Raw genomic sequence first — 15,836 nt, 5'->3', positions numbered from 1 at the left:
CGATTTGTTGCTCAAAATCATCATTTTTCTTGACCCAGTTTCACATCTGTTTAACTGTGTTTGTTCATGTTTTTGGGTTTTAAACAGAACAACTCTGTTTTTTTTGTTCAAGTTATATTGCATGATGGGTTTGTTCTAGTCAACCAATGATGGTTCTTTACAACCTACTGACTATTCCTTGTGTTGCATGTCAAGCATGTGGATCTACTACCACTCATGGAGTATTAAATTGTGAATAAATTTTGCTATTTTGCGTTACAGCTCTAAATGTTACCTACAAGCACTTAGTCCTTGAGGAAAGCATGTTAGTGTGAGTGCAGTCTTGGATCATGGCCTGAGGGAAATGTGTTTTTGTTTTAAAAGTAAATATGTTTATGGTACTTGTTGTTGATGGATATTGTTCTTTGTGGTTGAATATGCAAGGTGTAGCACCGCCAAAAATAAGGCCCCGGGTCAAGTTATGGTCCTGGGCATTGGATTTGGTAAGATGTTTTTGTTCCAAAATGTGGATGAGATGTTGAATTTTGTAACTCAATTTAACTTATGTTAGTAGATGCATGCAAGGCAACGGTGGTTAAGATGGGTTAATTGCATGGAATTTTTTGGGTTTTTGTGGAAATGGTTGTTGGGTTTTGTGTAGTGGTGGTGGTGTCGTGAATGCAATGGTGGCTCGCTGTGGTGTGATGGTGGTTGTATATGCTAAGAGGAGAGAAAAAAAATAAATATTTAAGTGAAATAAGAAATAAAGTATTGAGTCTGATGTGTGTGCATACAGAACGTGGATATTTAAACTAGAAAAAGTAAAGTTTTTTGGGTTAGTTTCGCTAAAAATCTGAGGAGGCTGATTTTAGAACTTTGTTTTGCACCGAGGCTCTCCTTTATTTCATTCTCTCCCATGATCCATTTTCCCACCTTACTTGTATTTCACCCATTTTCCTTCACCATCCTCCACCCCCCTTTCTGCCACCGTGCGTTGACACCACTGTGCTTTCCAGGTAACTTTATTTTTTGGTGCTTATATTGGCATATTCATTGGAATTATATGTTTATATTTTAAGCTTATTAGAGTGCACTTGTATTGTATTATAGACTTGTCATAGTTGTAAATAGAGATTATATATATATATATATATATATGTAATTGTGTCAACTCCGTACTCATATTCACCAAAACTCAATTGATTTCCCCAACCCCCCCCCCTCCCCCTCCCACCTTACTCAAACTATGCTAAAGCCGAAAGAATTTTCTCCCACCCCACTTATCACTCATGTATTAGCTATGATGCACAGATACAGATATGAGTATCGGTACGGTAACGGTACAAGTATGAGGATACAACATTTTTTAAAAAATCTAGGACCAGGGACGGAACCAAGACTTGAACCTGGGGAGGGCGGTCAAAGTCTTTTGTTTGAGGATTTTAGAGATTGGGATATCAATGCTAGAGAAGGTAGGGTGACAATATCATTATTGGGTTTTCATTTTTTTTTTTTTTTTTTGGTTGAAAAAAACTGTACTTTCCCATAATCTACAAATCAATAAACCACACCTCAGCCAATTGTGGAGTCACCAATGGACCCAAGGAAGAAGGCTGGAGCGTTTGTAATTTATTTGGTTAGGGATTTGTGATTTGTAATTGTTTATTAGTATTTTGTTGTTGTTATAGACCAGATATGTTATTTGTTTGTTGGTAATCTGGGTTTGTCTAAAGGTTTTCATTATTATCTAGATTTATGAATTGTTTGCTGGTGTTTTGGTTTACCTAAAGGTTTATCTTGGTATTCTTAGTACAATCGAGCAAAAGGAACGGTCAAATAAATTTTTTTTTTTGGTTTTCATTAGTCAATTTGTAAAACTTTTGTGGGAGGCGGGCCATGCCCCATGATAGGTCCTTCACTGTCTAGGATACAATACGTCAGGGATACGACAAGTAATTAATTAATTAATTAATATTTATTTTTAGGTATATTTAAATATTTTTGTACATATTTTATGTTTATTTTAAGTTTTAAAATTAAGTGACAATATATCACATTCTATTGTTTTTATTATCTAATGTTTGATGTATATATATATATATATATATATATATGACATACCCATTCTAGGCTAAAAAATAAAAATAAAATAATATATATACTCTGTGTCACAGACCCACGAGGGCCAAGACAATGGCCACACCACAACAAAACAAACATACCCATTCTCAACAAAAAAATGAAAAAAGAAAAACCCATTCTCTGGTCTCTGAGTCACAGACCCACAACAAACATGAGCCGAGCCGAAGGGCCCGAGGCCCCAAAACCCAAAACGAAAAAACAGAGAGAAGGGAAGGCGAAAAGGGAAAGAAAAGAAAAAAAAAAAAAAAAAAAAATCCTCTCGGCGATTCCGATTTCCGATTCAGAACAGAGGCAAGCGAGAGGCGAGGTAGAGAGAGTGAGAGTTTGAGAGACTTACCGGCGGAAAGAAGAAGGAGGAGGAGCTCTTGTCGTGTGTCTGTCTGTGACGGCAAGCTCAGAGCAGAGTGGAGACTTTGAGAGTGAGCGACTGAGAGAGTAGAAGATGAAGCAAAATTAGGGCTCTTATAAGGTCAGAAATCATCCAGGTGTTAAAATTCTTCTCCTTCTTGTTGTTGTTGTTGTTGTTTTGTTTTTTTGTTTTTTTTTCAGTATCCTGTCGGATACTCGCCGTATCTCGGACGTATCCGAGCCGTGTCGGAATAAAAAAAATGATTTTCTTCTATTCCTCTTCGGGTACGTTCGTACCGGTATGCCACCCGTATCCGTATCGGATACGTGTCGGATACCGATACGATGGCATTTTTGCCGTATCGGTGCATCAGAGTGTAATAGATATTGATAATGACCAATATTTTTGAGTGTATAATATGACCGCTTTCTTTTTCCTCGTGATGCAGATTCCAATCGAATATTACGTATTTCTTCTTCTATTGAATTCCTTTGTGTCCCGAACCTGTTAGAGAATTCAAAAAGCTTTTACAAAATGAGTGCAGGTACTCTCTCTCTCTCTTTCTTTTTATTGTCCTATGTTTGGCTGCTTAGAGAAAGCAGAGAATATGAAATATGCAATTCTGCACTTATGTTTTGTAATTTTTTTTTTATGGGAAAAAAGTGTTTAGGAGCTCATTCATGTAAGATAAACAATCATAGTAAGGTCAGCTAAGTGGAAAATGCCAACATTTCAATCCTTCTTTTGGGATTTGGAGGTCATAGGGAAAATGGGTCCTTTGAAATATTGCTATATTGGGATTTTGATGCAAAAAATAATGAAATGGTGGATATGAGATTTGATAGCATTAATTCCAATTTGCTTAGGGATAAGATACATGCATTTGTGGTTTGCTTGAAATTTTAAGTGTTTATCTTCATTTGTATTAGAAATGTTTTGTGATTTTTATGTATGAAAAATGGCATATTTCTCATCCATGGATTTTTGTCCATAATGGGTTTTTGGAGCTTGATTTGGTTGCTTGCTCTTTGCATAGTACAAAATTAGTAGAGAGGCTGTATATGGGGAAATCACCCAGTTTGGGAGGTGCAAGCAAATCCTCTGATATTGTGACCTCATGGAGTGTGTTAGGCGGTTTAGCAAATACTTTCTCTTGAGATTTTCCATATGATTATTGAGGCTGTTTATGCTACTCTTCATGGTTAGGTGGTTATGGAACAATTTGGTCATTGTGTCTCCTACTTATATGAGCCTTTTGGTTTAGCTATGGTAGATTTATTCTATTAAATCTTTAGACCTGGAAAAGGGGTTCTAATCATTGATTTATTGGAATGGAGAATTACTTTTGCTTGTGTACATATTGGTCTCTAATTCTTTAAACTACTAGGACTCCCCCAACACCCCCCCCCCCCCCCCCAAAAAAAAAAAAAAAAAAAATATGACTGTTATAGTAACCCATCATTTCCTTGTTTGTTATTTAAACATTCTTGATCGAGTTCCTAGAGGAAGGTTTTATCTCTGTCTCATTTGGTTTCAATTCTGGCATATCTCTTCATAAAATACCATCACTCCTTGTGTGCATATCAGTTGTTTTCATGTATTCAAAGAACATGAAACAGTGTTGATAACATCCGTTTACCCCTTGATGAGGTAATTAAACCAAATAACTCTTGCTGTACAATCATAAAGACATAAGTGTCATTGTGTTGTGTTTGTATCTTTGCCGTGCCCTTTGTCATCTGAATGGGAACTTCCAAAACTCATAGTAATTAACTAATTATTATGAGAGCAGTTAAACTTCTTCCAGCGTTATTGATCAAACAGATACCACATCCACATGTCTGTTGAAGTTCTTATATATTTCATCATTTGTATCTTAGAGCTTCTTTCTTATTAGATCTTTTATATAGTGTTAGATGAGAGATTAGAAGAAAAATTATTATTGATTTCTATGAGATCCCAGGTAGGAAATAGCACTATAAAATAGTTGTGGCAGAAAAAAAACATTGGTTTTCATCAAATAATCAGATATGCAGTCATGAAAAGCAATAACGATTATACTGCAAGTAGCAAGATTAGAAACTGCACATGATGAGAAAATGTGTTTGTAATTGTTTATGAAGTCACAATTGTAATCCAAATGTCTGCAGTTATACTGCTATTAAGGGTATAAATGAAATAGAGAAACAAATTTTTTAGTTTAACAGTTTACCAAGTGGAAAAAACTGGTCATATTATCTTTCTAGGCACCAAACCTAAACAACTTTAGCTCCTCAGCCCACTCAAGCAGATCTAGTTGTCCAAGACAGCACAAGTTTTAGGGTTCTAATAAAATCTTTCTTCTTCTCAGAGCAAGTAAGATTGTCACTCTTCAATACTCTGCCTTTATGGACCTAATATATTCTATGCCACTTAAGGGTGAGGGACACAACAAACTTTGTTGGAAGTCAGCAAAGAGTAAGGGTTTTAAGGTGCATGAATGCTATTTCTCCCTTTCCTTGACTCCTGGCATTCTTTTTCTGTGGAAGCCTGTGTGGCGTTCAAGGATTCTTCCTAGGGTAGCTTTCTTTTCTTGGACTGCATCCTTAGGAAAGTTTTTGATCATTGACAACTTATGGAATAGAGGTGTTACTATTGTGGATTGGTGCTTTATGTGCAAAGGAGTGGGGAGTATGTGGATCATCTTTTTCTTCATTGTCCCATTGCTGTTGAGTTATGGACAATGGTGTGAAATTCGTTTGGTCTTCTATGGGTTATGCCACATAGTGTCACTGATTTATACTCAGCTTGGCAAGGTCCTTTCAGCAAACATTGAAACATAGTTTTCTGGAGGCCTATGCCACACTGTGTCCTGTGGTGTCTTTGGTGGAAAAGGAATGCAAGATGATTTGAGGGAAGCGAACGGTCTATACTCAAGATTAAATCTCTTCTTCTTCACTCTCTGGATTGGAGTATTGCTTTTAACTCCCCTCTTTGTTCTAATTTATTAGATATGTTAGAGCATTGTATTTTGAGAGTTTGATGTACTGCTACTCAATTACACCGCCAGTGTACATGGGTATTTTCTTTGTTTATTAATAGACTTTCATTACTTATCAAAGAAGAAATACTCTTCTTCTTTACATTTTGATTTTTTTTTTTTTTTTTTTTTTTTTTTTTTTTTTTTTTTTAAGGAAAAAAAAAAATCTTGATACCCTCATTTGGTTGTTGAGAACATTATGAAAAAATAGGAGAATTAAACTGAAAAAACATTTTAAAATTTGATTCTAAATCTCTAATTCTGTTTGTTGATTTCATTACCAAATAATGAAACCTACATGGTGAATTAAAAATCCAACAGTTTGTCTGCAGTCAACAGGGTAGGATTGAAAATGAATTGTTTCTTTAAGTTTAATTACTAATTTGGTCCTCCAACTGTTGGGAAAAATTCAATTTGGGTCCTTAACTATTAATTGTGTCAATTTTGTATGTCAACTATTAATTGTTTCAATTTTGTTCTTCAACTTTTAAAATCAAGTTAATTTCATCCTTAGTCTCTGGTCAGATAAAATTCTTAATGGGATACGTCATAACCACTCTTATGAACAATATTGAAAGATAATTCCATTAAGATTGTAATGGAGAGGAGGCCCAAGGATGAAATTGACTTGATTTTGAAAGTTGAGGGACAACGTTGACAATTAATAGAGCTGGCTGGTCTTTGTTTCAGAAAGAGCTTAGGAATTTTTGCTCTGGTGCTGAACCGTTATCTCTGGCCAAAGGTTCTTTTAATAATGGTGGTGGGGGTGGTAAACTTGCTGGTGGTGACCAGAGTGGGAAGTTTTTATCTAATTATGGAAATCAGCAAAAGATCAGAAATTTTGAAAAAATTGAAACATTTTTGGGGCAGAACGTGATGCATGGAAAACATATAGAAAATGTTTCAGTTATAAAAGGCAATGTTTCAGCTTTTTCTGGCAGACCCATCCGGGCTTTTCAATTTAAGATGACTCCTGCTACCTTGGCGTTGAAAGTGTGTAAGTCTGAGAATGGTAGACGTTCTGTGACTTGGCTGGGTGATAAGGTGCACAGCTGGCCCAAGGTGTTTAGTGATGGGCCAGAAGTAACAAAACAGCCAGGTGGGCCTGTTGTAGCCCAACCCAAGGTGCACAAGGCTTTTCAACTGAAGGGTAGTTTGGTCAAGCCCAGCCTTCTTCATGTGGAGTCTGATGCCCAGGCTTCGTGGGTAGCGGGCGAGAGCTCGAGCGGGAGAGGGGGTGGAGACCCAGAGCCACCGGCGTCAGCAACGGTGCCGGAACTGGATCGCGCCGCCTCTACCCTCACCGGCGACCCTGTGCATGTCGTCTCGGTGGTCTCACCGTCGACCAGAGCGACCGGTGCGCTGGAAAATGCCGAGACTATGTTCATCGGCGAGGAGATCCAGTCTCCGATGGCTGGGGATTTCGTCGGAGGGAGGTTGTCGAGGCCGACGGAATCTGGGAAGGAGTTTTTTTCGCCTCAATGGCATCAGGGAGCAACCCTAAACCAGTTTTCTCCTCTGTTGGGCCTGGGTAGCGAGATGGACTTGTGTTTTGGGGAGTTAAAAAATTCTATGGAGATATCAGGGGAGAAGGGAGAAAAACTAGTTCAGGATGGGACTGAGCAGGTTCAAGATGGGTCTGAGTGCTTTATGCTTCAGTGGAAGCAAAGGGAAGTTAATCCTAGTGGCTCTTCTCAAGGGGAGGATGAGAGTGGCTTTTTGGAGTGTTCACCTATATCTAAATGGGATCCCATGGAACATAAGGAGTTAGAGGTGATCCAGGAAGTCGATGAGGAAGAGGTTCGGGGGTTAGAGGTAAAAAATTCGAAATGGGTATGCAGCCTGATGAAAAGTTTTTGTAGAATAGTGGGTTTTCCTATTGTAAAGCATGAAGATCAATGTCTGGCCTTGTTTCGTCTCCTTGAACAAGATTGCATTGATGTTGTAAATGTTGGGACTTCCAATGATATTGTGAGTTCAAGGCAGAAAGGGCTAAGGGAACTTAAAGGTTTGTTTTCATCTGTCAACTATGAGGGGGCAGCATCTAAGGGGAGGAACAGAGATTCCTCAGTAGGCATGGGGTTGAGTACATGTGTTAAATGAATTTACGGCTTTTATCTTGGAATGTTAGGGGATTAAACAATCCTCAGAAGCGGGAAGTTTGTAAAAATCTTCTTAAGGAGTGGAAGTGTGATATTGTTTGCTATCAAGAAACAAAGCTGGCTTCTATAAGCTCTTCTATTGTTCGAAGCCTTTGGGGTAGTCCGTTCCTAGACTGGGTTGCTCTAGATGCAGTCAACACTGCAGGGGGGGTGTTACTGGTCTGGGATAAGAGAGTTTATGAAAAGGTTGATTGTGCTATTGGTCAGTTTTCTGTAAATGTTTTATTGAAGGGGGTTGTAGATGATTTTGTTTGGGCTTGTTCAGGAGTGTATGGTCCTAATAATGATAGTCAGCGGGGTGCTCTGTGGGAGGAACTCTCTAGGATGCACTCTAGGTGGGATACGGCATGGTGTGTGATTGGGGATTTCAATATCATTCGATATCCGAGTGAGAGACTTGGCTGTGAGGCTTTTAGCCCGGCTATGTTTGCTTTTTCAGATTTCATTGAGGCTAACTATCTTGTGGACTTACCTCTTGAAGGGGCATCGTTTACTTGGTTTAGAGATTCAGGGATAGAATGTATGTCAAGAATCGATAGAACCTTGGCATCGGTGGATTGGGTAGATCATTTTGGGAATGTGTCTTAAAGGGTACTCCCTCGTGTTGTTTCTGACCATTGCCCTCTATTGGTGGTGGCTGGTAGTGTTAATAAAGGTCGTAGTGCCTTTAAGTTTGAGAATATGTTGTTGAAAGAAGAGGGTTTTGTAGAGAGGGTTCGGCAATGGTGGAATGGGTATTGCTTTGTGGGTTCTCCAAGCTTTATTTTGGCTCGAAAATTAAAAGCTCTAAAAGAAGATTTGAAAAGGTGGAATAAGGAGGAATTCGGGGATTTGGCCTTTAGGAAGAAATGTCTTTTATCTGAACTGTTGGGTTTGGATGCTAAGGAGGACTCGTTAGGCCTTTCTCAGGAGGATCAAACTAGGCGATGTCAGATTAAAAGTGAGGTTGCTCATCTTGCTTCTTTGGAGGAGATCTCTTGGAGACAGAAGTCCCGGATTTTATTTGTGAAGGAGGGGGACAATAATACTCGTTTTTTCCATCGGGTTGCTAACTCCCATAGAAGAACTAACCATATTCGGGGTATAAAGGTGGATGGTGTTCTTTATGAGGATGAGGAAGTGGTGCGGTCTAAGGTGGTTCAGTTTTATCAGAGTTTGTACTCTGAGTCAGATACTTGGCGTCCTTCTATGGACGGTTTAGAGTTTGCTTGCATTGAGGAGGATGAGAGGTTTATTCTAGAGAGGGATTTTTCTAAGGAGGAAGTAGTTAAGGTTCTTCAAGAGATGGAGGGCGATAAAGCCCCAGGTCCTGACGGTTTCACTATGGCATTTTTCCAAAAATGCTGGAATGTAGTGGAATCAGATGTTATGGCTTTTTTTGATCATTTTCATAGGAGCTCAGAGTTTGAACGGTCTCTGAATGCTTCTTTTCTTTCTTTGATTCCCAAAAAGAATAATGCTTTGAATATCAAAGATTTTCGGCCTATCAGCTTAGTGGGAAGTGTGTATAAGCTTTTGTCTAAAGTTCTGGCTAACAGATTGAGGCTAGTGTTGGATAAACTCATTTCGGAATCGCAGAATTCTTTTGTTGGTGGCAGGCAGATTTTGGACTCAGTGCTTATTGCTAACGAATGTCTAGACAGTAGACTGAAGAGTCGTGCTCCAGGGGTGGTTTGTAAGTTAGATATCGAGAAAGCTTATGACCATGTGAATTGGGACTCCTTGTTTTATCTGTTAGAGAGGATGGGTTTCGGGGGTAGATGGAGGAGTTGGCTGAAGACTTGTATCACTACCGTTCGATTCTCAGTTTTGGTTAATGGATCTCCTACTAGTTTCTTTGGTAGCTCTAGAGGTCTAAGACAAGGAGACCCATTGTCTCCTCTCCTTTTTCTTTTGATCATGGAGGTTTTAAGTCGTATCCTGAAGAAAACTGAGGAAGGTGATCTCATTCAGGGTTTTCATGTGAGTCCAAATAATCATACTGGTATTCGTATTTCTCACCTTCTATTTGCTGATGATACTATTCTTTTTTGTGATGCCTCAAGAGAGCAGATCTTTTCCATTAGGCTGGTTTTGACCTGTTTTCAAGCTTTTACTGGATTGAAGGTGAATGTGGGGAAAAGTGAGATTGTCCCTATTTGGGAGGTGAGCAACATCCAGTCTTTGGCTACTATTCTTCAGTGCAGGGTGGGCAGTTTGCCTATGATTTATTTGGGTATGCCATTGGGTTCTTTGTATAAGACAGCTGCTATCTGGAATCCGATTCTTGAGAGGTTGGAAAAGAAGCTTTCAGGCTGGAAGAGGCTTTACCTGTCTAAGGGTGGTAGACTCACATTGTTGAAAAGTACCCTTTCAAGCCTTCCGACTTATTACCTTTCCCTTTTTACTATCCCTAAAGCTGTGGCGACTAGGTTGGAATGTATTCAGAGGAATTTCTTATGGGGTTCGTCAGTTGAGTGTTTCAAATATCCTTTGGTGGCTTGGGAAAAGGTATGCCGTCCGTGTGAGTTGGGTGGTCTGGGAATTCGGAATTTGGTGTATTTTAATCAGGCTCTATTAGGGAAATGGCTTTGGAGGTATGGCCATGAAATCTCTCATCTATGGCGAAGGGTCATAGCCATGAAATATGGGGAGGGGAAAGGGGGTTGGTGTTCTAGAGTTTGCAGAAGGGCTCATGGTTGTGGTTTATGGCGGAGTATTAGTGAAGGGTGGGAAAGTTTTGCTAAACATTTGTCTTTTGTAGTGGGGGATGGTTCCCGTATTCTTTTTTGGCATGAAAAATGGACTGGAGATGTCTCTCTTAAGATTCTCTATCCCCAGTTATATTTGTGTTCTGCTAATAAAGAAGCTTATGTTTCTGAAGTGTTAAGCCCTTTAGTGGGTGATAACGATAGAGTGTGGAGTTTTAAGCTTTTTTTAGGGATTTCAATGATTGGGAGTTAGCAGCTTCTTATTCCCTTCTTCATTTCATCCAAACCCGGATCCGTAGGGGTAATGGGGGTGATAGGCTTCGTTGGGGGCTTAATGGAAATGGGAAGTTTGATACTCGGTCTTTCTATCATAAGATTCAAAATGCAACTCCTTCCATTTTCCCTTGGAAGGGCATTTGGAAAGTCAAGGTTCCTAAAAGGGTGGCATTTTTTATGTGGACAGCAGCTCATGGTCAGATCCTTACCTTGGATAACCTTATGCTTCGTGGTCGCCCTTTGGTGAATCGTTGTTGTATGTGCTGTTGTAACGAGGAATCTGTGAATCACCTGTTACTTTTCTGTCCGATAGCTCATTCTCTGTGGACTCATATGCTTCGGTTGTTTGGGATCGAGTGGATCATGCCAGGTTCAGTAGCGGACTTATTATTTTGTTGGTACCATTGGCTTGGGAAGCATAGCTCCGATATTTGGAATCTAGTTCCAGGTTGTTTAATGTGGAATATTTGGACTGAACGGAATTGGCGTTCTTTTGAGAATAAGGGGAAAACTGTGGCTCAGTTAATAGATTTGTGCCAACGGACCCTCTTTGATTGGTCTCGGTGTTGGGGTTTTTCGGATTGTTTTACCCTTATGGATTTCCTTTCGTCTATTAGTTTTTCTTAGTGGCTGTTTGTCTTTTTGTTCACTACCGTGAACCCTTTGTATTTTAATGCTTTTCCCTTTTTAATAATATTTTCTTCTTACTTATCAAAAAAAAAGAGATACCAAATTAAACTTTGTCTAATAGTTACTGGACCAAATTAGTAATTTAACCTTTCTTTTATCTCTGTAAGTTTTACGACCCTTTGTTTGGTTTCTAAGTAAATTGTAGATGACAATATTGATATATAAATGTGTATATATATATATATATATATATTAATTTGTAAGTTTGCTTTTCTGTTCTGTAATGGTAAAGCATACTAGAGTTACTAACAAAGAAAAAATGCCCCTTTTGTCCGCAAGCAGCCCCCCCCCCCCCCCCCCAAAAAATCAATGGAGTTTTCTTTTTGTTTGCTTGCTAAGAAAACTGAGGAAAAGAGAAGTGAATATATATTTGACTTCTTTGTGTTTTGGCTTCCAATAAATTGGAAAGTTTTGGCTTAAGGAAGAAGAGAAGTTTTATCAATGTGCTTGTGGGCTTAGATCTTTCGTTGATTAAGTAAAAATTAGGAAAAGCATATTTATTTCTAGGAAGTTGTATGTCCATGGCAACCTCCCCAATGAAAGTATTTGTGTATGATTATTTCTAGTGATCTTGCTTGGTTCTTATGGAAATTCTGACTTATGAGGATAAACTACATCTTCTTATGAGAATTTTGGTTTGAGAAATATTTTTAATTCTTTGAATCTTTTAACTGTTGTAATTGTACCTGTATACCTAGAGAAACCAACACAATATAGAAATTTTTTGCTAGCCTTTGTAGTGATACTGATATAGGCTGAACTATTGTTCTGTTGTGAAGTGGATGGAAAGGTGATTCCCGTGGTGGATTCATTTGGGTTTTTTTGAATAAAATTCTAAATTTTTGAGAAAAAAAATTTTCCTTTATTTATTTATTATTATTTTTTTTTAAGAATAGCTGACAGATGGAAGTAATTAAGTTTACAAATTTTACTTTCTTCTTTTCTTTTCCTACTGTTATTATGCAACACCGAATAAGGGCTGTAAGTTTCTATTATTCTGGTTATTTTAAAATATGAATGTTAATGCCCACCATGCTAGAAAACAAGTTTCGGTACTCCTATGTAAGTGAATGACGTCTTCTCCTTCTTTTTTTTTTTTTTTTCCCCCCTGCAATTGTCTTTTGATAGGAATGAACCGATCACAAGGACTCTCATCTCTGAAACGTAAACAGCCTGACTCAAGATCACCTATTGAGTCTTTGACAGAACATGAGCGTATCCTTTATAATCTGATCCGAAGCAAGCAAGACATGGCTATTTGGACAAGAGACATGAAACGAGAAACAAACATTCCTGACAATGTGCTTAACAAATCCCTCAAATCACTTCAAGCTAAGAAACTGATAAAAGAGGTTGTAACCATCCAAAATAAAGGCAGAAAGCACTATATTGCGACAGAGTTTGAACCATCAAAGGAAATCACTGGTGGAGCTTGGTATGTTGAGGGGAGCCTTGATACAGAGTTTATAAACTTTTTGAAAAAGCATTGTGTGAAGATCATTTATGAGCAAAAGATTGTCACACTGGAGGAAATTTTAGACACGATAAGGAGGAGTAGAGCCTTCAATGTTGAGTTCACAACTCAGCAAATTGAAGAGATTGTGAATGCTTTGGTTTTGGACAATGAGATATTGGAGGTGAAGAGTACTGGAATGGGGGAGTTTAATTCTATTCCTATTGGGAAAGTTTGTTATAGATGCGCAAGCAAAGCAGGCCTTAAAGCGGAACCGAAAATTGGGGCCATGGCTTCAATTCCATGCGGAGTTTGTCCACAGATAAGTCTATGTACACCGGATGGAATAATTTCCCCAACAACCTGTGTATACTACACTAAATGGTTGGATTTCTAATTTGCTTGTGTATCACTGCAACGTTTCTGAATCTAAGATGGGTTTATAGAGTTCTTCTCCTTTCCTTTATCGCCTTTTTGTTTGGGGTATAGGCTGCATAATTTAGTGCTTCACGATTTTGTCTATGAATTCAAGGTAAAAACTATATTTGAATTTTCTATTACTTCTTGCATCTCTTTTTGGATTGTTGGAGACAATTACAATGCAGCAATTCTGTCATTTTCACATGTTTATGATGGCTTGAAATTATAATTAGATCATCCTGACAGCTTCTTAGGATTTGTTATTCCTGCTTTAGTCTAAAGATTGATAAGAGTAATTTTATTGTGAAAGGAATATTGGGGAGAAAATTTGAAGGGATAAGATTTTTTTTTTTTCTTTTTCTATTGCATTTAAAGTACCACTTTTGATATGCTGAGCTGAATTAGCAAATTTTGATTGTAAAGAAACTCAAAAATGAACTAAATCAGTTATGAAAGTTTTTCCCTTTAAAGAAGGAAATCCTTCGTAAAACAACTTGAACTTGACATTGTCAGAATGCTAACTGCAGTAATTCAGGTTACTTAAATGAACTAAATAATCGATGCAAGTAAATCCTTCTTGAAACAACTCAACATTGTCAAAATGCTAACTGCAGTAATTCAAGGTACTTATGTACGAAATCATTGATGTATGTTTACCCTTTCAATCAGGGAAATCCTTCTTGAGGCAACTTGAATTGTCAAAATGCTAAATACAGCAATTTAAGTTACTTGCTATTACCTGGACAGCTGGCTGAGCTAATGGCAGAGAATTTCACGAAGGATTTCCTTCTTTAAAAGAAAAAAACTTGTGTAATCCTTATGACTGCTGCCAATGCAGCTTGAGTTTTATCTCATGTGTAATTTTCATTAGAGATTCGAAAGTTTTAATGATTTCTGCGGAGTATTAGGATTAAAGTAGATTCAATAAAAATGATGTCAAAGGTAGTCCTATAAAAGTGATGCTATACTAATCACAATCTACCATCTCACATGTGAAATTTTCTTGGGCAATTTTTGTGTCTATAGCATTGTTGAATAATAAATCTTGTTTAGCTGTTGTGATTAGATACCATAAAGGTGAGTGCAAAAAGGAATGGGTTTGAAAGTGTCTTGCAAACAACAAAATCTTTAAGTTTGGGGATGATTGAAGACATAGCCATTGAAGAGGGCTTTACTCAAGGAGTTGCCAAAGTGGGATTTGAAGACCCAAGGAGTTCAGTCTGCTGGGAAATTCTGCAGATAATGGAAGATGTAGAGGGGCGCTGTGGAATTTCCTTTAAACCTTTAAACCTACTACGTAGTGGTTGAATTATATGACTTTTAATGAGTGGAGGAAAACATTGTCCAACTTATATGATGGGTATTTAATATAGTTCAAGGAGCCATAAACGTGCAATGAATTTAAATTAGAAGTAGGACTCGGTAAAACCTTTCACAGTGCTTCCTTGACTCATAAAAGAGTGTATGCTCCTCTAGTAATGATTCAAAAAAAATTTCAGAGAGAGAGAGAGAGAGAGAGAGAAGGCATGGAGAAGCTGAGACTTGAGAGATCACTAACTAGCCAAACATTTGTCATTTGCCTTGAAATGATTCCTTCCTAAAAGGGAGACTGCTGGAAGACCCAAACTTGTTTAATCTTGCTCTGTTTATTTCACTCTTTTGTGAATATAGTTTTTCACTTTTTATTTTTATTTTTATTTGATAGTACTAGGGGAAAAAAAAAAATAAAATCTTTGGTCAATGAAAAGACCTGTTAAAATATGACTCATTTTGAGGTTATTATTAAAAACAATTTTATCTCATTTTGAAGTAGTTACCAAATATAGAAAAATGAGATAATTTTCTACATTTTCTTTTATTTTTCAATATCAAAAAAGGCATCTAAAAGAAATTCTATTTTTAGTCAACGAAAAACTCTATTAAAGTATGACTCATTTTGAAGAAAAAATTCTATCTCATTTTAAAGTCACTATTAAAACTAGAAAAATGAGATAGTTTTTTTTTAAAAATATACCTATATTTTTTTGGAAAGCATTAAAGTCGAAACAAACATAGTCAAATATTAATGTTGATAATGGCTTGGATAAAGATAAACATAGGTTTACTTGTGCTCATCCAAAACCAGAAGTCCCTGTCCAAAAAGACTGACTTGCCCTACTAAAAGAAGCATGATTAATTTATTGCACCTCTAGTAAAACTCATAATTCATTTAAATAAATTAGACAAGCCGCAAAGGGGACAGAAATTTGACTGATCTACCCTTGGTTGCTAGAATGCTCTCTACTCTAGTCTACGTATATTATGTACCTTTAGGATTATTCCAAAGATCATACTTCTCACAATCACTCTTGGGATATAGCTCATAGGAATTTAGAAGAAATGGTGAAAGCAGTGGCTTTTCTGCTATTTTTGGCCTTCCTCTTCACATTCTCCCAAGCCAAGTCAATCATTCCTCAACCTCAGCAGTTTCAGATCCTTCAAGATCAACAATACCCAGGTATGAAAATACTCCTTGAAGATTCCTTCATGGTGGTTTGATCATTTTCTAAAAAGATAGATCCCTTTAGAGCAAGAGTCTTCTTCTTTTTTTCTTCTTTTTTTTTTTTTTTTTTGGGGTTCAAAACAATGGACTTAGACAGATAGGGGGTAACTTGGA

General features: G+C 37.5%; 1 protein-coding gene across 2 annotated transcripts; it reads left to right on the top strand.

Moving 5' to 3' along the window:
- Nucleotides 1-2,202: 2,202 nt before the first annotated feature.
- Nucleotides 2,203-13,376, top strand: LOC115991633 (DNA-directed RNA polymerase III subunit rpc6-like). 2 transcript variants are annotated; one of them, XM_031115463.1, is made up of 3 exons: nucleotides 2,203-2,590; nucleotides 2,919-3,014; nucleotides 12,436-13,376. In XM_031115463.1, the coding sequence occupies exons 2-3, from the start codon at nucleotides 3,005-3,007 to the stop codon at nucleotides 13,155-13,157; spliced, it is 732 nt and encodes a 243-aa protein (XP_030971323.1). In that variant the 5' UTR covers nucleotides 2,203-2,590; nucleotides 2,919-3,004; the 3' UTR covers nucleotides 13,158-13,376. The 2 variants fall into 2 exon arrangements, with proteins under 2 accessions (XP_030971323.1, XP_030971324.1); XM_031115464.1 differs by having other exon boundaries at nucleotides 2,203-2,606.
- The last annotated feature ends 2,460 nt before the right edge of the window (nucleotides 13,377-15,836 follow it).

Source organism: Quercus lobata, chromosome 5 (genome assembly GCF_001633185.2).
Source record: "Quercus lobata isolate SW786 chromosome 5, ValleyOak3.0 Primary Assembly, whole genome shotgun sequence".
Lineage (NCBI taxonomy): Eukaryota > Viridiplantae > Streptophyta > Magnoliopsida > Fagales > Fagaceae > Quercus > Quercus lobata.
Note: the sequence above shows the minus strand (reverse complement) of the source record. Positions and strands in the feature narration are given on the sequence as shown.